This window comes from Molossus molossus, unplaced genomic scaffold (assembly GCF_014108415.1).
Source record: "Molossus molossus isolate mMolMol1 unplaced genomic scaffold, mMolMol1.p scaffold_m16_p_8, whole genome shotgun sequence".
Taxonomy (NCBI): Eukaryota; Metazoa; Chordata; class Mammalia; order Chiroptera; family Molossidae; genus Molossus; species Molossus molossus.
The window spans coordinates 25,026,979-25,051,813 of record NW_023425402.1 but is presented as its reverse complement, the minus strand read 5'-3'; the positions used below and the strand labels follow the sequence as shown (position 1 = coordinate 25,051,813).

At 34.7% G+C, this 24,835-nt stretch overlaps 1 protein-coding gene across 1 annotated transcript in view; it reads right to left on the bottom strand.

Annotated features, from left to right (window-relative positions):
- FAM83B (family with sequence similarity 83 member B) overlaps positions 1-17,178 on the bottom strand; it is a 61,503-nt gene extending 44,325 nt beyond the window's left edge. Inside the window, exon 1 of the mRNA XM_036249007.1 lies at positions 16,678-17,178. Within this exon, the coding sequence (XP_036104900.1) occupies positions 16,678-17,121 (444 nt within the window). The 5' untranslated portion in view covers positions 17,122-17,178. The remainder of the gene's footprint in view (positions 1-16,677) is intronic.
- Between the last annotated feature and the right edge of the window lie 7,657 nt (positions 17,179-24,835).

Sequence of the window (24,835 nt, the reverse complement as noted above, 5' to 3'; positions counted from 1 at the left end):
ACTAAACTCTGGGAAATCTGTGACTTTGAGCTCCAGAGATTTTGCTACTGTGAAACTATGTAAATAAATCCTATAAGCTCTGTTGATTGAATCAGAATCCATCTTCCTTTACAAAAAATTAAGACAGATGGCATAACAATCTTTTTTTATATATATATATATATAAGAATGAACTGAATCATTTTCAAATTGGATTGTTAACTGAAATGAACTATTTGAAATGTAATTTAGAAAAAAGGTTGGTGTGCTTGACTCAATGAATACATTTATTATTTAAATATGACAAACAATTTACAAAAAAGATGAAATAAACATATACTCAAAACAATTAACATACACTTTCCCAAATCTATGTTTTCTAGAATATAAATGTGAAGGATATAAGGTTATAGAATTCTTGTATTTGGTTTCATTTGGAGCTGTTTATTTTCATCTGCATGTTTTGAGTAGATTATGGCATTATATATATTTGTTTAAAAAATAAAGATTAACAGAAATAGTTAAAATATAAAAATTATATATATATGTATATATAATGTTTACATATAAACTTTACAACTAAATTATATCCTTCATAATATTTATGATCATTCTAATGCCATTTTTTATAACTATGTATGTATGGTGTCAGATGGATACTAGATTTATTAGAGTGGTCACTTCATAAGTTTTATAAATGTCTAATCACTGGGTGGTACATCTGGAACTAACACAATATTGTATGTTGAGTGCAATTGAAAAATAAAAGATTAGTTTTTTAAAACTGCCATGTATTCAGTCAAGAGGTTTCTATTGCTCAAGGAGCTTTATTTCTGCATTTAGAGAACACCTGTGGTTATATGGTGCCTGCATTTGTTTCCTGAATCCACTGTAACAAATTACCACAAATGTGGCTTACAACAACAGACTTTATTCTAAGTTTTGGAGGCCCTAAAATGGAAATCAGTTTCATTGGGCTGAAATCAAGGTGTAGCCAGGGCTGCACCTGCCTTAGAAAAATCCATCCCTTGCCTCTTCCAGATTCTGGAGGCTTCCAGCATGCCCTAGCTAATATTATACTAGTTCCAGGGACTAGCAATCTCTGCGAATGTGGTTCATGCCTCCTCCTCTTCAGTCTAACCTCTCTCTCTGCCTCCATCTTACACAGATGGGACTGCATTTAGGGCCCATTGGACAACCTCCTGATCTCAGGGTCCTTCACTTCGTTCATCTGTACTATCCTTTTTTGCCATGTGAAGTATCATTTACAGGTTCTAGGGATTAGAACATGAATATCTTTCAGGGGCTATTATTCAGCCTAACACTATCCACTTCCCCAAATTTTTCTATTCGCAAACTAGGTTTATCCCATCCCAGTATCCTCCAAAGTTCAAAATCATTACAGCACAAATGCCATTTTAAAAAGACATAAAGAGTTAATTCTTTAAGGCTTTAAATCTAGGAGCCCTTAAACCACATTATTACTTCTCATAGAATTAAAATGTGTGTGTTTCAAGGACTCAGAAGTCTCCTTGTAAGATTTTAAACATGATGAACTGAAAAGTGTGCGCATATATATTCATATGTATTCATACATAGATAGATAGATAGATAGATAGATAGATAGATAGATATCCTTAGCTTTGTAAAGATACATGAACATCTATCCTTACATAGCTAAAATATAACACATAAATATAAAAATCAAATATAACACACAAACATATTCTTACATGCATACTATTTTTAAGTAGTATTTTAAACACAAAAATGTATCTCTGTAGCTTAGATAGACAAAACTTCATTAAAATGATAATTGAAATAGTGAGTTTTATGATGTACACAACACAGGAAAATGTTAGATAAGTAAGGCAAGAGAAAAAAAATGCAAGATGATTTTTATGCATAAAAATGTTGGAAATGCTCAAAATAAAATAAAAATAGCCTTTAACTGAATGAGCAATATTTATATTTTAGCACTAGACATACATTTCAAATAATTTTCTCTAAATATTAAAATAGTGACAGCTTATCATTTCTTTTTATTTAAAACTTTAATATATACCTAACATGTATATTTTTTTCTTAAATTCACATGCAGATTTTGTGATATTTAATCATACTAATTCATTCAAAATAAAATGAAATGGACTACTCTAATATAAGACTATGATAGCTTGTATTGGGAACAATGATAGGGGCAGGAAAACAAAAATAAAGTCAGCCAGGATTGTGGGGTCAAGATCATAAAGGAGAAACAATAAGGTAAGCCAAGTTTTTCCTGCCACCTTTTCACCTAACACCTTTGTCACATTTGCCAATTCAGAGCGAGGAGGCCAAACAGTAAACTCTGCTGAAGTGCTTTCAGCAATCTCAGAGGGATAAAGAAAATAAAACCTGGACTCCAGTACCACCACGGCAAAAAGGACTTGAAGATCCCCTAATCACAGAGAGAAGAGAATCAAAATAAAGTGAACTCAAGATTCTATGCAGTTACTGACCTTAACACATTTACTAAATCCTAAATTGTCACTGACCAAAAGGAAGAGAAACCAAATAAATGGAAGTTGATATAAGAGTAAAAAGCTTAAGAAAGCTATTAACAATCATATTGAGAAAATAAAAGTTTTAGTTCAGATTCTTTGAAGAGAGACTCCTGTAAAAATCTCCACTGTTTAAAGGAAACCCCACTAGAATTACCTCAAGAAAAAGTGAAAACTGGAAATAGATCACTAATCTGAAAGACTAAATCTCAGCCTCATGACATCTGAATGCCTGTCTGAAATAAGGTGATCTACTCTTACTTTAACTGTCAACCCAAAGGAAAAACAAAACAAAAACACCTAAATCCTCTCTAAAAGAGATTACCTCTGCAACTTTCATACTAAATATCCATCATTCAATCAAAAATCCCAAAATTCCAAGAGAAAAGAACCAAATGACCAAACACCACTAGTAAAACAACAACAACAACAAAACAGACAACAGAAACAGACCTACAGGTGATCCAGATATTGGTGTTATCAGAAACAAACTTTAAAATAACTGTTACTGATGCATTCAGTATTTATATGACAGTATTTATAAGAATCAGTGACTTAAATATAGCTACATAGAAAACATCGACAATTAAGTAGGGAGTGAAAATTATGGAAAACATTAAAATGAATATAAAACATACATGAGCTGTGTTTAAATAAAGAAAAAAGCTGTAAGTCATATATTTATATATATATGTGTGTGTGTGTGTGTGTGTGTATATATATATATATATAAAATAAAATTAGAATTTCTAGAAGAGAAGAAATAGAATAAGGCAGAAGCAATATGTGAAAAATTCTAACTGAGATATTTCCCAAACAGCAGATAGACCTTAAGACATAGATTCAAGAAGCTGTTAAGGAGGGGAAAAAAAAGAAAAATAAGTATTCACATAGTTACATTATATTAGAGCTTCATAAAAAGGAAGTCTTAAAAGCAAACATAGGAAAAAAAACAAAACATAATCTTTAAATTAGCCACACAGGCACACACACAAAAAGCCAGGTGATTTTTTTTTATTTTTTTATCCTCACCCGAGGACGTTTTTCCATTCTTTATTCAGATAGAGCGGGAGGGCGAGAGAGGAAGAGAGAGAGAGAGAAACATCGACGTGAAAGGGACACATTGAGTGGCCACCACCTGCACAACCAATCAGGGCCGGGGACAAACTGCAACTGAAGTACATGCCCCTAGTGGGAACCAACCCGAGTCTCTCTGGACCGCAGGCCGATGCTCTACCCGCTGAGCCAAACCGGCCAGGGCAAAAGCCAGGTGATTTTACAATCAAAATGAAAGACTATGTTGAGGAAAAAAAAAAAAATCCACAGCAAGAACCCCAGGGCCTATGACAGAATAAAGAAGAATACACCTCATTTAAAACCAAAGGATAGTAGCATAACAGCATAGAGGATGAATAATCAAAGTCAGGTAAGGGAATAGATTAGAACTCAACCAAGCATGAAATTTAACACAAATTTTAAGGGATAAATGGAAGGCAGGGAATATGAGAAAGGATGCTTGAAGTAGGGGAATGACCATGTACAAAATTAGGAAGGAATGAGCTGCCATGGAAGGCCCAGAGAATTCAGTAACACTGGAATATAAGGAGACTGTGAAGGAAGGGGGAAAAGATAAATCACAGAGGCAAGGATCATGCAGGCCTCTTTCAAACATCAAGAACCACATGCTAATTGAGTTGGACTGTGTCTGATGCACAACCAGGAATCAAAGGTCATAGTACCAACACAAGTGTTGTGAGAATTCAGCTGGTTTGCATAGTACCAATATGGAATGGTCTATCAGAGGTGATGCTGATGGTGAAGTGCTCTGTTCGGGCCCACTGCTTGGGCTCAAATACCAGCACTGCCATCTTCTACTTCTAAATCCTAGTATAAATGATTTAAATTATTTGGTCCTCACTGTTCTCTGAAAGGAAACAATAGAAGTACTATCTTAAAGGGTACTGTGTACCCTCTAATACCTAAGTGTTAATACATATAAAAAGCTCCAAACACTGTCTGGCACATATCACTCAACAAATGTATTATTAATGTCGTTAATAAATTTAGTTCTCCTTCCCAAGTAGAAAAGTGACACGATGTGAGAGTCTTGGAATGGAAATTGAGATGCCTGAATCCTATTTGACTTGGTAGATACTAATCAGTTGGGTGATTTTAGGCTCTTGGACTTGCTCAATTTCCAACTGCTCATCTGTAAAAAGACCACCTGGTCACAACCCTCAGATATATTTATTTATTTATTTTCCACCCATAAATGCTCCAGAATTTCAGCAGGCTTGAATTTGACTTCTATGACTCAGATGCTGCTTTTTATTCATTATTATGGATTTTCCAGTAGCACATATTGGATTGATATTTAGCCAGATGGCAATGTTTTTGCCTGTCACATTTATTAACTTGTTTAAAATATTTGTTTGAATTCTTGGGGGGGAAATCAAAATGTAATTATTAACAAGAAATTAGTCCAGCCCAAAGGGAAGTTTTGGTTTGTGAAAAAAAATGTGCACCTACTGATTTTTCCGCTTTTAAAGCTTTTAAAGCCTCAACTGATTATTGAGTGGCTAATGATTACACGCAAACAATTATGAGGCTTTCTTCATTTCTACAGGAAGATTACCATGACACCCTTGTTATATCAGCACTGGTGCACCGAGCGGTGGGAGGAGAGGTAGGGACGGGTGGATGCTGCAGGGATCTGCTCTGCCTGTATGAGTGTCTGTCCTGGGGAGGAGGAACAAAGTATTACTGATATTATTTACAACTGCTGGCACATGGTGTAAGAAAAAGCAGACTGCATTTTGGTCAATCTTAGCATTGATTTTAAATTCCTTAGAGACTATGAGCTTCCTTATTACCTGCACACAGGGCAGGGAGCTCCCAGTGCTGCGTCTTTTGTAATGCTACTGCTTACCGGTATAGGAAATATATGACTTTGTTATGGGAAAAGTGAAAACAATCAGGAGGCACATTTTTATACATAATCTCAAGTGTGATCTCAGTATATTACACATGTATATTCTATTTTGGAGACCTATACAAGGTATTATATATGCCTGCACACACAAACATATGTACATGTACGTCTCTATCCATCTATTCATCTAACAAGGAAGAAAATGTTTAAATTTTATTTTCTTAAGCCTTCACTGTAGTTTTTTTTTTTGAAAATTTTCTATAAAGAATATATGTACTCTTACTAAAAAATAAATAAGCCTTTACTATATACATTTGTTGAACTAATAACTTGAACTAGTAAGAAAACACAATTGTGTTTGCCAATATATATTTTAAAGGTATCAATTTTTTTTCTACTTTGAAATTTCAGGAAGTGTCTCTACTTTAATACCTAAAGAGTAAAAAGGTAGGGGGCAGGGAGGAATCCAAACCCTTTGTAATACATAGGTTATGCACATAAATGTCAATACTCCCACAGTATTTCACCTATAAATCTCCCATAAATATATGACCTAACAGAGTGTTTTGTACATAGCAGGGATTCAGTAAGTACATATAGAACTAAACTATGCATATATAGTTGAAACTTTTTATACAGAAATAAATTTTGTTGACTTAAAATCAGATAAAGAACTTTTAAAAATAGCTTTAAGACCCCAAAAATCACCTTCCTTAAGATACAGAATCAAATATGTAGTTATATTTTGCAGAAAATTCTAGCAGGAAATTAATGGTATATCCTCTTCAAGATGAGACTGTGTTTTATATTGAATTTTAATTGACTACAGGCTATTGTTAGCCTATTGGTGAGAATTATCCCTTATAATCTGTTTAATATTTTCCTCTATGTTTTAGCACACCAACAAAATGTTAGCATGTCCAATGTCAGGTATGATGGCATCTCTGACTTATTCAGAAACATTTCATAACTTCCCACCATCCGTATCCACAAATCTGAGTTATGGAACCAGCACAATTTGATTTCAATATACCTCTCTCACCAACCCCCACTTCCCTTTTCCACCCAACACTACTCCCCCCAAATCCCCCTTTAAAAACGCCATGCTCTCCATCACAAATGTCCTACTTCTCAAAATTCATTCAACCAAAATGACTTATGAAAAAAGGGATCACCCAAATGATACCTTCCTGGTTCCTTATTCCGTCTTTCACACACCTGACCCAAGTATATGGGAGTAGCTCAATAATTGCCTTTGGGAGGTTCTACTTCTTGGCAGGTTATATAATCTGCTTTATCAGGTCCTGGGTCAGCATCCAGTCAGTCTTCTTCTTATCTCATACTCTGTATTTACCCATTCCTTTGTATCTGAATCTTATCCAAGTTACTTTTAATGCCTGTCATCCCTCATCTACGCCCTCAAAATGAGGACTGATCTCCAACTCCAGGCACTCTGTGTTTACATTCTAATGTGAACCCTAATCTCTACTTAGACATATCTGTAAGTCTTGGTGGCTGAGGTAATAGTGGCCAACCATCCTATGGCTGAGGTAAAATGGCCAAATGTAACCTGGCCTCTGTGCCTGCTTTCTAATCCAACCCCCTGCTGACTCTGTCTCCAACTTTGGATGACAACACCGTCATTCCGGTTTCTCAAGCCAAAATTAGTGGAGTAGTCTTATCTTTTTCAACTTATTTCACATTACCTCTCTCAACTCACCTACTCATATCCCCTTTGCTTTTATGGGTCCAGCACTTGCCAACCATACTGTTCTTCTAACAAACAAGAAGCCATGCTTTTGCCCTAAACCTTACCATCTCTCTCTCTGTCAACACACACACACACACACACACACACACACACACACACACACACACACAGAGTCTGGTCTGGTCTGCCAAAAATAGATGCATGGCTCATTCCCTCTTTCCTCAAATCTAGACTCCAAAGTCACTTTCTTGATGAGGTCTACTCTGAGAATTCTATCTAAAATTAACCCCCACCACCAAACCTCATATCCAACCATATTTATGGGTTGTTTTGTGTTTCTCCATAGCAATCCTCATTTATTATGCTTATTATCTCTCTCCCCATTTGTATGAAAGGTCCATGCAAAGGTATGTGTTTTTTTTTTTTTTTTTGGTATTTTATTCTCTTACATATCCCCAGAGTCTAGAATAGCACCTGGCATACAGTAGGTATTAAATAAACATTTGCTGAGTGAGAATCGCCTGCCAGACTTTTCACCTGTAAGGCTAGCCAAAGACTGAATGATCTTCCTCATAGCCGAACCCAGCAGAGGCCAAAAGACAACTTCATTGTCTGACTGTCTTTCTCTTACTTTTTTACTTTTTAAAATTTCCCCCATATCTGAACTCAGAAAACCCATTTCTTTTCAGTGTCTCCTGATCTAGTCTGCATTCTAGGTGCTACACCTCATCTACTCATTGTAACCTTCTCTCAGTTCCATGTATGTTACTTCTGACTTCTAATAGCAATCCCATAATGTCCTTGTACCTGGCTAATTTAGAAACTAATACTTCCACATCACCCACTGGTGTCAATCCTAGATTCTCTGAACTAAGTCCTCCATCACCTCTATTTAGGAATATGCAGTCATGATTACTTTCCAATTATCATCATCTTGGGTCATTACCACTGACTAGAGGCACACCTATCATAAGAATACAGATTATTCATCTGTAAAATATGAATGATAAAAGTAAGTATTTCACAGGATGGTTTTAAAGGTCAATTTAACATAATGTATCTAAAGTGCTTAACACAGTGTATAACAAAAGTGCTCAATCAATATTACCTGTTACTCTTTATTAGATCATATAATGTAATTTCATAACATAGAATCAGAAGGCAATCCATTCCTGAGTATAAAAGACAAACAGTTTTTTCACAATAATTTGAAGAGTGACTAGTTAAAAGATCTCAGTGATTGATATAAAAGCATATACCACATGATGAATCTGTGGCAACTCTAGAAGACCAGGCAGAATCCTTAAAATACAAAATGTCCATCCAGTGTTAACAGCCTTAATCATCTCAAAAAGACCCTCATAACTAACCTTTACAAGATTTTACATCTCATGAGGAGGACAGATAAGGAATGCTATGTGCTCTTATTCTTAAGGAAATTAACTTTTGATAGGATGTCTCAAGGTGTACCTGAGGTCCTAAGCGTATCATCACATTCAGCTGCAAGCTACATTTTATTTATAACATTTTAAACAAGTTAACCAATGGACAGAAACATCAATGCAGTGAAGGCAGAGTTGGGAGGCGGGAGCGGGGAGGGGGATGTCAAAATAGGGGAAAAAAGCAGGGACATCTGTAATACTTTCAGCAACAAATATATATCATAAAAATTAATTTCCATAAAAAATAAAAAAATAAACAAATAAGAATTCCTATAGAGTCCAGTCATCTTCTCTTCCTCCACGTTGCGTTCACTCCCTGGAATACCCCTTGCCCCCTTTTCCTCTATCGGGTTATTTTTCTGGCTTGGCCTTGAAGGCATCTGAGTTTGCTAAATTCTATCCCTATGAAATTTAGGTGTTATTTACACATTAGGAAAACTGTTTTTTATTAACGTAATGTTTGATGATAAAAATTAGATTTGCCATTCCAACAAACTACGAAAGATGTGTTATCAGAAAAAATATTAGACGATTCAAAAAGTAACTAGATGAATTTTGGGGTTTTGTTTTAATCCTGTAACAGAAAGAAAAATGAATAACATATATAATCATAAAAAATAAGCTCTCTACTTAAAAGATCTGAGAAGTCACAGAACTAAAATTTCCCCATAGTCCGTAACAATCCCTCAAAGTTTAATGGAAAGATTATTATACAAACCACGTACAGTCCCTGCAGGAACGGTTTCTCACAGCTTATTTTTGAAAAATAAATAAATAAAAGAGTATCAAGGTATAATAACTGGGCAGAGAAAATGGTTTTAAAAACATTTCCTTTGATGACATAAGTCATGTGCACTCTAAAAGAAAATAATTTTTTTTTTTTTAAATTCCCCCCAACTACTAATGGAGGTATAGTGTAATATTGTCAAGGCAGCATTTCTGGTGAATTTATTATCTCTCATAATAATTCTAATTTTTCTTTTTATGGTTGAACTCTTTCCCAAGTTGCTAATTTTCAAATAAAGTTGGATAAAAATAGAAATCATGGGTGATCTTTAACTTTTACCTGATAACACACTGTCTAGTAAAACATCTGAAACTCATAAAGATGACTTTAGTGTGCAACCAAGAATTTGTCTCACAATTTTATTTTTTCATAGCCCTGATATTTTTTTGCTTCAACAAAGCATAAAGTAGCCCCTCTATCAAGAAAACATTGGGTTTTTTGTTTGTTTATTTGTTTGTTTTAAGCTAAGGCTATTTACTGTACTCTTTAAATAATATTATCACTTTTTGAATTATGTCAGAAATACTAAGTTAAGTAGTAATAATATTTCAAAAACCCAAGAGTTTTTAAACCAAATTTTGACAACAAATGGTAGGTCTATGATAAATATTAACTTTAAAATGTTGCAAAACCTTGTTTTTTTCCTATAAATATAAAACCCTTTTATAATGTTTTTATTTAAAAAGCTAATAAAATTATCACTTTTAAAAATTCTAGCTGAGCCTGGTCTGTGTGGCTCAGTGGATTGAGTGTTATCCCATGGACTCAGAGGTCCCGGTTCAACTCCCGGTCAGGGCACATGCCTGAGTGGCAGGCTCCATCCCCAGTAGGGAGCATGCAGGAGGCAGCTGATGAATATGTTTCTATCTCTCTCCCTTCCACTCTAAAAAAATAAATTTAAAAAAAGATATTTAGAGTTCTAGGTGAAAATGGAAAGATTATTTTTATCTTTTTGTCTATAGCTCATGCCCTCCCTCCCTTAGATTTTCATTGGAGCATTGTTGTTTTTTAGATTTTCAGAACTTTAGGTAAGAAAGTATGGTTTCAAATTTTGTCTCTTACACTTACCTGCTTCCGGTAAAAGAGGACATCTTTCAGCACATTCTGAATATAAGCTATCTCCACAGTAGGTCTTATTTTCAAATATACTATGTTGAATCAGTGTTTCCCCATTTTGAACTTTCTAAGAAATAGCCCTGGGAAAATGCTGTGCTGCTCTCCAGCTAATGCAGTGGACACAACCATCATGATACTTCAGAAATGCGCTCAAGTATTTTTGGGAATAGTCATTTCACAAACAGCTAAAAATCCTAGATGGCATAACTAGTAACATCCTATCTTGTGAGATGCTGAACTTTTAAACAACAAATGCCCAGCTCTGGCCAGGTAACTCCGCTGGTTAGAGTGTCATCCTCATATGCCAAGGTTGCGGGTTCAATCTGTAATCAAGGCATATATAAGAAGCAACCAATAAATGCATAAAAATGTGGGAAAAGTTGATGTTTATCTTTCTCCCATCCTCTCTCTAAAATCAATTTTTAAAAAGTTAAAATAAAATAAAAAAATTCCCAATCACAGTGATGCAAAAATACAGACTGATGACTTCACAATTTTTTTTTTTTTTTTTTTACAGAATAAAGCTCTGGAATAATGTGGTAAGAGTAGGGGGCGCAGGAAGAGGAGTTGTCATCTCAACAGCACACAGGGTATTGAATATGTGGTAGGTGTCACATTAGATATGACACCTACATCATTCCATTCTCACAAGGATCCTATGAAGTATTGGGATCTCCAAGTTACAGATGCAGAAAATAAAGCGCAGACAGACTGTAGTGTAATGTCTAAATACAAACAGCTGTTTGGGACATTAAGATTCAGAGCCTTCATACCATTCCATGAATCCTCATTTTCAAAAAGCATCATTTGAATTTGGCAATTAAAAAAAGAGAAAGAGGGGGACGAGAGAGGGACTGCAGCTTTGTTATCAAATCAATCAAGGAAGCCCAAAACTCTATCTTGCAATAAAGTTCAAGAGTCTCCATATGCTATCTTCCTTCCTCTCTCCTCTCCCTTCAGTAACTATATTAAAAATTATATACTTGACAGTATCATAGTTATTGGTAGTAGTGGAGGGAGTAGTATGTGAATGAACTGAGCAGAATACAGAACATGTTATCTCTCTGTATAGCACTAGAAGTAGTTTGGCAAAGAAAGAGTATTCCCATACATAGCAACCGTTCCCTGGTGGCAAAGCCAGTGCAGAGTTAAGATTTCTCTTTCTCTCTCTCACATGCACACAAATATATGTTAACAAATAATGCATCTTATTCAGAGAAGAGATGTTCAAATTAACATCAAACGATAGAAAATGTCATTAAATCTCACCAAACAAAAGATATTTCCTGGGAGAAAGTAATTTTGACTCAAACTCCAAGTACTCTAAAAGTATTCACAGTGAGACAGAATAGGGCAGGGGCAGAGAGGAAATTAACAAAAATTGAGAACATTAGGAGAGAGACGGTCTCAGACTAACAAGGAAGAATGCATAAATATCAGTTAACCGGGCAGGATATAGTTGCAAAGTAATGCAGATGGAAGTGACACACTATGACACAATAAAATTATTCATAAATGGACTAATTCAGCAAGGTGTATAACACTGACATAATCTTGAGTTGGTAAGCACCATTTAGAGATTTTGATAGGATCATCTGATTTTTATAAAAACACACTAAAATGCTTTGCTTCATATATTTCACTAAATAAATGAAGACACCGGGGCGGTGCAGTAACTTGTTGAATCCATACCTAGTTACTGGAAGAACCCTGGTGATAAAGCCTCTAATCTAGTCCTATTTTTACAATACCAGTCACATCCCAGGAAACGCCCCATCATCTCTTCACCTTCCCAGTTGCTGCCATGGGACCAGCTGGTAGTTAATGTTTCTCTGTATTACTAATAACTCCCTAGGCCATAACAGACACACCCAGGAACAGTGACTCAGGGAGGAACCAAGTCCCGAACTCAGCAGATGCAGCAGAGAGCACCTCAGGAATTACTCTGCCCTAATTCTCACTAGACTCTTGCTTATGTATCTTCTTGATGCCTATTTCACAAGAGTAAGATTCACATCTCCCAGAAGCAGCTAGCCTAGAATTAGGAAACAGAGGGGCAAATAGCATTCTGGTTAAACATTTACATATTCAAGACTATCAAGAGTTATAATTTATGGATATCTAACACTGAGTGGCTAGAAGAAAAATTACTTTAATGAAAGATGACATTTTTCAGTAATGAGAGAGGGTATTTTCATAAGAGTTATTCATAGTAATTAGGAATATATGCATATATCATCTTGGGAACACCTCTTGAGAGACAAATAATTACCTGGGAAAGTCTTGCTAGACGCTATCAGACTTCACAAAGTTGACCCAAATATAATTATGTCAACCACATAGTAAAAAATAGAAAAAGGTTAGAAAAATGGCCAGTAAGTACAAATATGGCCCTTTTAGGGTACACATAAGATGTTACCTGCAATTGCATTTTCCCAAAGGAAAATTCGAATAACAATATAAGCAAATAGAAATGTGGGAAAAGCAAAAGAAAAGGGGGAGGGGAGCTCTAAACAACTTCAAGTGACAACGGCAAAAATAAAATGAATAAAAAAAATCTATGGATTTCTAAAATATTATGAAGAGTATATCCTTCTTATAAAAGCATAATGACTTAAAGATTGTATTAAGATAGAAATTATAAAGATTAAGAAACAGAAACTCATTTATATTGTAGTTGAGGGGGAGGCTCTCTTGTACCAACTCTGTCAATTTCCACCTCCAACAGGAAGATGTTTTTCTACTACCACTGCAGCAAGGAGGAGAATCTTCTCCTACTCAGCCAATAAAAGACTGGTATAACTCAGCCAAAGAAAAGCCACTACCTTACAAATTCTCATTTTCCTCCAATGGATTCTATTCACAACAGCCCCTCTAAGTCCCTCATTCCCTTTATAAAAACATATTCGTCTCCTTTGTTCTCTGGATTTGTGCATGGTTCATGGTTAGATCACATGTCCCAAATGGCTCTTCATTTTTGTTCCTGAATAACCCATTTTTGCTAGAGAAACATCTAGCTAATTGTTTAAGGTCAACAAATTAATTACAGATAAATTAGTGAAATTCAAAAACAAAATATTTCCAGTAAAGATAAATAAAATATAGTATTTGTATTTACTTTCTCAAGGGACTGAAACATTAACTTGGTGGTCATGATTAGACTTCAGATGTTTAGACCACTAACAGAATTGCTTTTTGATTCTTATTAATTTTAAGATTTTTCAATAATATGACATTTGTAATCAGAAGTACCTTATCTCAACTGCAAACAGAAAAGTGAAAATGGATTTAAATTTTTCTCTGAGATGGCTTTCTGGCTTCTGTTTGCTGTTTTCTAGCCCTACTTGTTTGGCCTCGTATCTCCATAGAGTTTCATAATGTTGATTACCAAAAAAATATCCCTGAGAAATTTGGAGACATGAAACTTTCTTCTATCCATGAAAATATACACTAATCAGACATTTTCTGGAAAAAAGATCATCCTATTTATAATGCCATGATAATTCATTGAGAGTTACCGATAAAGAGAACTTGTCCTCTGAAAAGAGTTCAAAAACAGAAAGTTTATCCTGATAAATAATAGGCTTCCATTGATCCTGAAGAATTATAAGAAACTGACTTGTCTGCTGAACAAGTGATTGTCATGAGAACTGTGTTTAATATTTTTAAAAGCAATGTATTCTCACAGGTTTTTATTTCATAACATTTGCTCTTATTTCAAAAATTATCAGAGGACCTTGTCCAGTATGGGCTAGACAGTCTAAACTCTTGGAAAAGGAGGCCAATAATTTTTTCTTTATTTCTGGAGTGCTGGATCCTTCAAAAATCTTTAAATAAACATAGTGACATATGAAGAAATTTCCAAAATACTTCAGAAAAATATATTCCATGCATATATATATATATATATATATATATATATATATATATATATAATTTGACCTCAATACTTATTGCAGCTGGGGAGAAACTAACACATTCTTCAATGCTTTGAGGGAAAAAAAGGAACACGAATTTGCCTGTTATGATTTATATTCAACTACAATATTTGCAATTTACAAGGTTCAAATAATTACCTTTCTTTGAATTCATCTTGGATATGTATATACAAATTGAATAAAGGTAGAAATTCTCTTTCTTATCTTATGTCACTTTGATTTTGTGTAAAAGAAACCTAATACCACACTACTGTTTCGCAGTACAGACTTCAAGTTTCTCAGCTCATTAATGCACATGGGAATTCCCTGAAGACAATGACCAGACAGAGAATATTACTTGTAGAGTCTTTCTATATAAATAGCTGCCACGTTGAAAAGAAAAATACATCAAATGCTTGTGCCTACTGTTTAGTTTCTAGTTAGTGCTAGCCCAAGAACTCATGATACCTCCTGAATTTAATTTTGTGTCACAGAAATGCAATGCCCCACAGGAAACTAGCTGTGGTATGGGCTGGGAATTCGCAACTACTAAGTTTACTATGATGATGATAATAACAATAATAATCATCTTCACAATTGCATTTTTAAATTTTCAGTTAATGACACAGTGGTTCAAAAACATACTGTGTTCCCAAACAAAAATTAGCAAATGTCGGTACTTGATATTAATTTTACCTTGGCAAGGGCTCATCTATATAGTCTAAACTTTTGTTCTGTAGTTTTATAAAATAAAACTGTATACTTTGTTCACAGAGCATAGGGTAGTACAGTTTTCAAAATACTCATGGTTCAATTCAGGAAACTGAACTGACATTTCAATTCATTCAATAAAAGTTTGGATACCTACGGTATGTCAGATTCTATTGCCAATTTTTAACAAATGAAATAGATTAGTGCTTTCTTTAAGATAATCCTGCTAAAGGAGTCAACACAACTAAAAAGTCAGGTTATCTGAGCTTAAGAGGTTTGAGGAGAAAACTTCCATTTGACATCAGCCTCAGAACATTGTGTCTCCCTAACATGATTGAGAGGGTTTCAGTTGCCTGTTCTGCACTCTACAGTGTCACTGTAGATTTCAAGGATCTTGTACTTCATAAATGCATGCTTTTCATGCATTTCTGTGCCTTGTTGACATAAAAGAAAACAACTCCGTGCATGTGAACAAGGATCTTTTAGATCTAAATTTCTATATTACATAGTATCTGTAACTAAGAACTAGCCACTTTTATGCCCATACATTTTTATATACATGTATTTTTTTTCTTTATTGATTTTGGAGAGAGAGGAATGAAGAGAGAGAGAGAAATAGAAACATCAATGAGAGAGAACATCGACTGGCTATCTCCTGCATGCCCCCCATTGGGGATTTGGCCCACAATCTGGGCATATGCCCTGAACGGGAATTGAACCTGTGACCTCTTGGTGCATGAGTCGATGCTCAACCACTGAGCCACACCAGCCAGGCTGTCCACACATTTTAAACCTCTAGGTTGAGTTCAATAAACTGCTTAGGAAATTTTGTTATAGTCTCCAAAGTGCCTATCATGGTACTGAGTACATAGATAACTCTCTGTAGCTTTTATTTAAAGGATTCAAAGAAAATTTGTGCAGTTACTTATGAGCTCTAGAATAGAATTTCTGAGATTTATAAACCAACATCAATATTTCATAAGAAATACTGCCCCAAAATAGGAAGTACGTCAGGACCTTCCTTTGGAATTTTACATTACCATGCCGGATTTTATACTGATTCCACACAACTCAGGAAATAAATAAGTAAATGCATGATTTATTTAATAGTATAAACTATATCCAGAACAAAAATTAAGGCTCAGTCCTATTGAGAACAAAGAAAATTTCACCAGATTTACCAACAACATATTTCCTTTCAGAGATTAAGAAAAATTTAAGTGCTTTGAACTTTGTAAATATGTTAAATTATCTCATTCAGGTGTCCACACACCTTAGCCTTCATGGACATAAGTTCTCAGGTGTATGAACATTATAAAGATAATGAAATTTCCACCATTAGCAGGGCATCTACAACTGTCTCAGATATATGCAAGATATCAGAAGTACAATCTTCCTATATGTCCATATGTATATTACCTAAAAATAATAGGCATGGTTCATACATATAGAGATTACTTTACTATACATATGTGTTATACTATTCTGGTGCTTTTCCACATATTTCAAATATTTCACTTAGAAATAAAATATTTTTACCTTTCTTGCTTCTTTTATCATTTTCCGAATAGTTTCCTTAATTGTAAGTAGCTGTGCTCTTGGTGGATGAAAGAGGAGGTCTACATGGGTAACCCCTAAGAGTCCAGGCAACACATATGGCCAGCCCAAGTCAAGATCGGGAGCTTCCACATCAGATTCAATGGGCCAGTAAGTCCCTGAGGACGAGGTATCATCACAGGAATCATCAGTAGCATGTACTGTACTTTGTGCAATTTTTTGGACATTATTCAAAATATAATTAACTTCTTCCTCAGCTAGAAAGTCTGATACTCGCTCCTTGACAAGAAATTCTTGGTATGCTTCTAACCCATGTTCAATCAGCGTATCGATGGCTACTCGATAGTATTCCTTGTAGTGAGGCTCAATGTAATTGTCAGATTTACACTCATCATTCAATGAGGACAGCAGTGACGAAGTCTCCATGCTTGCAAGTGTTTGACAACAGCACTTTCAAATGTCCATTTGTGCAGCGAGAGGTATCTGGGTTCTGAAGAGAAAAAAATTAAGATCAGTTAGAATTCTGTAATCAAATGTTTTATGATCCATGTCAACTACCAGTTATTTACTCATTTCTACTACCTGTAGGTCAATAATGACATGCATTTCATATCAGAAGTGCCATTAATTGCCCCATAATTCTAACACTATCAGAAATAGATGTCCTTTTATAGACTATTAGTTGATTTTCCATTTCCAAGGCCTCTACTTTCAGTTCTCTTCTGAGGAAATACATTTTCCTTCTCTGACATCCAGAAAGTCCATGTTCTTAACTTTAGCCTGATAACTACACATGGTGCTATCAGTTTCTATAAGCCTATTTGATTTTGGTTTTAAGATATTTAAAAATGGAATTAGAATGCCATCAGTACCTGGCCAGCCATTGATCTAAGTCTTCACTGAGTACTTGTTATGCATATAATCACATACTAATGAAATATAAAAAGCACAAAACACTTGCTTTCCAGGAATTTATTAATTAGATAAAGAGGCAAAATGCACACACAAAGCTATTTGTTACTACTTTGAACAAAGGTATTTATTGTAAGGGCCAAAATAAGCACTGCCTGCCATCAATACTGTTAGATAAAAGCAAGGAGAAATCAATATGGAATAAAGGACTGATGGATACCCCTGTGCAGGAGGCGGGCCTCAGGTGAACCTGGGGTACTGAGTAAGAATAAAATCAGGTGGCAAGAATGTTTTCATCTCACACAAAAGTGAAAAACAAACAAAAAGCACAGAACAGGTATGAGTTTGCACGGTCAGGACTTAGTGAAAAAATGTGGTCTGTGAGAAAGCAGGTTCCTTTCAGTAGAAGTAGGAGATAATGCTGAATAGACCCAATGGAGCCAGGTGTGAAGAAACACAGGAGATTTTTGTGGTTCAGCAAAACTTGAAAAAAACAGACAAACAGTCTGGCAGAGGGCAATGGAGGAGAGACAAGTAGTTAGGAGAGTCTTCAGCATTCAAATACAATGAAGAAGTGATACGTGTATTCAAGAGTTGGTTCAAAGGAAGAACTGAGATCTGGTGGCTTGACAGCGTATAGGTGATGGAGAAATTTAAGATATTAATATAATTCAGGGATTTCTCTGAGGAATCAAAATCTGCCTATTCAAGCTCATACCCCATCCTTCACAATGCCACACAATGGTATTCATTCAACCACTCACTGTGTGAGATACTGGACTGGACTTTATTTCACTCAAATAATGGACTTTCCAGGCTTTTGAAATCATGATCTCCATTGTGAGGATAGAGATAAAGTACAACTCTGTGATGTGCTGCAAGCATTGAAGGGCTAATTTGACCACAAACATCTTTGTCAGTGGCCTTGCCCTACCTTTATTTACTTTTTATTTATTTATTTTTAATATTTTTTTTCAATTACAGTTGACATGCAATTATTATATTAATTTTAGACATTTATATAATTTACAAAGTAATCACCCAGTATGTCTAGTGCCCATCTGAAACTATATATAGTTATTATAATACAGGGTGGGGCAAAATTAGGTTTATAATTGTTCATATGGAGAGCCTCACCCTAATTTAAAATTTTCCATGTAACTCAGCCTTTTCAGATTCAGGCGTACAAAAATTTAAATCTGATTGGAGTGGGTAACTGAGGAACCATTAGCATTTATTCATTCCTCAGCTCAAAATATGTGATAAGAGTCACTAATCATACAGAGAAGTTGAAAAGGAATAGACAACAGGGTCACAAGTTTTGCTGGGCAGAGACCAAAATAGATCCAGCATATACTAAGCAGAGCTGAGGAGCAAAATAAGAAGTCCACTTTGCTGTTTTAGTGGAAACAATCCTGTCCCCATCTCTAGGCTCAGAATTTTCCTTAACACAGTCTAAAAATATAGAGAGCCTAAAGATTAAATCTGATGTAAGAATAAAGACAGACTATGTTCCTGCTACTACTGGCATGGCTACGGATGCTGCTGAACATTCTTTAATGCACAGGACAGCCACCTACATATCTGGCCCAAGATGTCAAGGTTGCCAAGGTAATCTTCAGCTTGTTCACTTTACATGCATGGTATCATACTACTAATCAATGACCTTTTCAGCATTCATTAAAGTTTTCTTTTACATGGAGTAGCCATTTGTAACAAAGAAGAAAGGTTTGTATTTATTTAACAGAATAAATCCATTTGATCAAAGTATACTTTCCTAAGGTTTAGTGAAGTGTGATTTTCATTTGGTATATGCAGACTATGACAGGACAAACATCCAGCGATCGCATAAAAATCACATTTATTATTGGTAGATGTTAAAAATGGCAGGTAACTACTGGTTGTTAAAAAAAAAAATAAAAAATCTTAAGTTTTCTTAGCACTTATATCTTCATTTTAAAATTTTAACTTTTGAATTCCCATCACATGTGATATTAAAAACCTATTACCTATTTGGAAGTTAAAATGCATAAAGTACTTTTAAAAACTGTATTCATTTCTGAGTTTCATCAATGCAGATATATACTTTGCTGTTGTAAAAAAATTGTTCTTGAACTATGGGTAATCTCAGAAATCATAGAGATCAAGAGAACTATGAAAGTAAAATAAAACCACAAAGACCCAGTTGAAAAGTTAATCATGAAAGAAACAAAAATTAAAGATGAGAAAAAGTAAAACACTATAGGACTAATCAAATAGCAATGCCAGATACAAAGCCAAAAACTATATGATAAAAAAAAAAATGCAGTACCTGTGAGTATGGAAGTTGAGATAGTAGGTACAAGGGTTAAGATAAGAAATAAACACACTTGATATTGTCCTACTGAAGAAGCAACACTCTAACCACTGTCTAGAGATATATGCATTTATCATCTCAAAGGTTGTTTTGGGGAAGGAACAATCTACAAAGAAATTTTAAAGGAGAACAGCAAGGTCAGGGCACTTGCATGAATGGATACTGCAATCAAGCAGAACCTGTATTTAGAGACAGACTTAACATCGAACTCTCAAGAGTTCGATCACTGAACATTTGAAGGGCTTAAATTGAGGATAAAATTAATTGGGTATGCCTTTAGACATACAAAAGCACATTACTCTATTAATAACCACTAAACACTCCTAGAAAGTATATTAGCATACACAATGGAGTTAATGAGTAGAGAAAAATAAGATCTCGCTATGATGTAAAAGCTGGACAACCTGCTAGGCTCATCTACTAGTTAAGTGACTCATTCCAGAAAAATAGCCTTATATAATAAGAGAATCACAACCATGCCTCAAAACCATTACAAATTGCATTTAATAGTAAATGTTTAATGTCATTTTTGCAAGGTATAATTTCCAAATGTTAAATATGTAAATACAAAGGATACAAAACAAGGTGTAAAAAATTAGATTTCAGAAGAGGTTGCAGTTTCATTTTTTAAAATTAAATATGCAAAGGACATATGATACAACAATTGCATGCCTGGGATTTATCTCAGAGAAATGAAAACTTATCTTCACACAAAAACTGACATTTAATGTTCATGGTGGCTTTATTCATAGCAACCCAACAGGAAACAACTAAAATGTCCTTCAGCAGGTAAATATTAAACTGTTGTGGAATACTAATCAGCAATAACCTGAACAAACTATTGATACATGTTATAGCTTAAATATCCAGAGAATTGTGCTAAGTAGAAAAAAAAAATATCCCCAAAGGTTATGTGCGTGATTCCATTGATATAATATTAACAAAATTATAGAAATGGAGATCAGAGTAGTGGCTGCCAGGGTTCACCTCCCTGAGTCATTCTAAGAAAGATGTATGGAAGGAGAGAGGTAGTCGTGACCTAGAAGAGCAAGAGCTGTGCCTTTTTGTGGTGATGGAAATGGTCTGTATCTTGACAGTAACAATGTCTATGTATTGGTTGAGATATAATATTATAGTTTGGCAAGTTACCGCTGGGGGAAACTGAAAAAAGGATATAAGGAATCTGTCAGATATTTCTCTCAACCACCTGCGAATGGACAATAATCTCAAAATAAAAAAGTTTAATTGACAAAAGCATACCAATGAGCAATTTCATGGGCCTTGAACAGAAAACAACAACAACAATAGATAGAATAGAAGGTGAGAGCTCATCTGTAGGATCAGACTGCTAAGTTCAAAGGGAGCTTGCCCAATTCCAATGAAGCTCTTGGACAGGTCACTTATGTCAACAATAGTTTTTTAAGATTCAAGAAAAGATAATGATTCTGCCATACCATTAGCATTGTTGTTCACTATTTCGGCAACTGCAGTATTAAATAAACAGCCAAATCTAGTGTCAATTTATTTATGGTTTCTGATCTGAGATTCACTGAAAATACTTCTGAAATGTCAATGGAAAATGTTTCAAAGAGAAATTACAATGTTCTTAAATCACAAATAGTCTGAGGTTATGATTACTGTACTTAACTAATATGTAAGCAGAAGACCCAACGTGTCACAGCTGCTAATATCTCTGATGTCCCTTTTCCAAAGTCTATTTAAGGCTGTTTCTGTTCAACTATTGAACACTGTTATGGATTGAACTGTGTCCTCCATCAAGATATGTTCAAGGACAAATCCTCAGTACCAGTGAATGTAATCTTATCTGGAAATAGGGTCTTCTCTGTAGATGTAATCAAGTTAAGATGAGCACATGTTCAATCAGAGTGGGACCCAATCCAATATGACTGGTGTCTTTATATAAGGAGAGAGTTGACACAGACAAACACACAGGCAAAGGCCAGGTGAATACAGAGGTGGAGATCAGAACACCACGATCCATTGCAACACCAGAGCTAAGAGTAAGGCATGGAACAGATTCTTTCCTAGAGCCTTCAAAGGGAGAACATGGTCCTGATGATGATGCATCAATTTAGGAGTATTTACAAGCGTCTAGAACTATAAGAGAATAATTTTTTTTTTAATTTTGTTGTTTTATTTTGTTACAGCAGCACCATGAAGCTAATACAAATACACATAAATACTTTTATTTTTATTTTTTTTCTTTATTGATTTTAGAGAGAGACAAAGGGAGAGGGAGGGAGGGAGGGAGGGAGGGAGGGAGGGAGGGAGAGAGAGAGAGAGAGAGAGAGAGAGAGAGAGAGAGAAACATAGATGAGAAAGAACATCTATTGGCTGCCTCCTGCATGCTCCCAACTGGGAATCGGGCCCACAACCTGGGCATGTGCCCTGACTGGGAATCGAACTGGCAACATCTTGGTGCATGGGTTGGCGTTCAACCACTGAGCCACACCAGCTGGGTGTGTGAAGTTTATTTTTAAATCTTAAAATTTTTAAATAGATATAATAAATAAAAACATAATTTTTCATTCAGAAATTATTTCAAGTACTTTTCCTAGCTTATGTGATTATATATAAAACTAATTCTCTGACATAACTTAAATCTTGAGCAAATTTTATTAAAAAATAGTTTCTAGTTTTTCAAATATTGACAAGAAAATCTCAAACAATCTTTTTAGGGTAATTGACTTTATGATGTCTATCAAAATGTCTACCTACAGAATATAAGAAAATGTTTTATAAAGGATTTTTTTGGAACATCTCTGTCTCATAAAATCATAATCCATGATCCATAAGAGTTGAAAATCACATATCTCTTTTTCCTTCAAAATTTTAGTGGCCAAAATTGTCTTTGCTTTGAATTTTATTGCCAAAAATTTAAGATGACAACTAAAACATTCAAGAAGTTACTATTAAATTAAAAATTCACTATGGTATTCAAGTTTTCAAGTACAATTCGAAATCTAATTTAGCATTAAAACTTATTTAAAAATTCTAAGCTGGCTTCATAATAACACATACACAAATATCTCAATGGCACAGATCATTCTTCCAGAGCATAATTTTTGGCATGCTAAGGAATACAAGAACATACAACACACTCAGTCACAGAGTGCCAGGTACAAGCATCTCCATATTCAGATCACCAGTGGAATCACCCAACCCATCAAACTTATGAAAAAGACAAACCTAAACACACTCAAATTAATTTTATAAACCTGAAATAAAAATTCTATTTCCTTATACCAAAATATTTCTTAGTTTCCTTAATTGAATTGAATTGGGGGATAAAGTGATAATGAATCACTAATCCCAGGGTTTATTTATATTGGTTGTTATTCAATATATTTGCCAACCACAGTCTAAACTATAGTTCAGATATAAGAATATAAAGGCCTTCAATATATATTAATGCCATTAAAATATAATCATTCACTATCATTTGGAACCACTGAGTGATTCCTGTAGAGAAATTCATAGAAAAATCAATAAACCCTTTACTCAGAGCATATACTCAATAGTCAAATTGCAGAGGAATACTCTATGCATGGCTAAAAATGAAAGTGAAATTAAAGCAAAATACCCTGTTACCAACACCCAAACTACTCCTAAATCATATTCTGTCATGATATTAACATTCCAGAAGCACAAAATGCTGAGATTGTATCTTGGGCTGTGCCAAAGTCCATCTCATCCTGGTTCTGATAAGTATGCGTAATAGCAACTAAATGAGATGAAAGCTCCCAACTTTATATTAGCCATAAAAAGTACTACAACAGGAATATAATAAACATAACAGTCTGAGGAATGGGATACAAACTGATAATCCCCAGAAGAGGGGGTGGGGAGGAGAGATAAACCACAGAACTTACATGCATGTATGCATGAACAATGGTAATGGACAACAAAACTGGGGGCAGGGCAGGGAGGGAGGGGGGGAATCAGTGGGAGAAAAAGGAGAAACATCTGTAACAAAAATAAATAATTAATAAAAAAGTACTACAACATAGGTAGGAAAATAGGAAGAGTTTTATCTATTAATAAAGCTCATATATCACTTTCTTACTGAATACCCTCTTTCTGTATGTATTCAAGCAGAGGACATATTTTTGACACAGTTCTACAATGTGTAACAAGTTGGATTTTGAGACACCCCTTGTTTCAAATTTCTAAGATGATATTTATTTTGCCAGCTGAAAAGATGAGTGATGCTCACACACTTGCTAACATTGCCTGGAAGTAGGGACGTGGTTAGGACAGTATTTCTTACTCTGGTGGGACAAGGAACTGCCTTTGATTCCTTATTCCTCTTCCCAGTTTCTTCTGAGTCAGCCTTCACAGTTCAGTTTCATTTTTTTCAAGTTAAATAAACAGTATGTCCACCCATTTTCGAATGCAAAACAAACAAACAGAAAACTCAAGAAAGTCAAAAGCCACCTCTAGCACTTTTAAGAGCATGGAAAAATGCTTATGTTATGATGTGGACAACAAGCAGGCTACCAAACAACATAAGAACAAAATTATAATTAAATAAAATTCATTCAAAAACAAAAGGAAAAACATATGCATAAAAATAAGGGCAGCTGTCTTTGAGTGGTGGGTCTATGGTTCTCTTACATTTGATAAAAAACACAACTACCAAATGTTTAGCAGTGCATATGCATTGTTTTGCACTGGAGAAAATGAAAAGTTTTGAAAGAAATAAGTACCCTAATAGTGTTTATTTTTTTCACTTTAGAATATCTTCCTCTTTTCGTTCATGTACTAAGTTGATCGTAATAGGTAATTTAACCCCTTACATATAAAATAGTTTAATGATTCTTACAGAGAAACACATGAGCAAGTACAGAA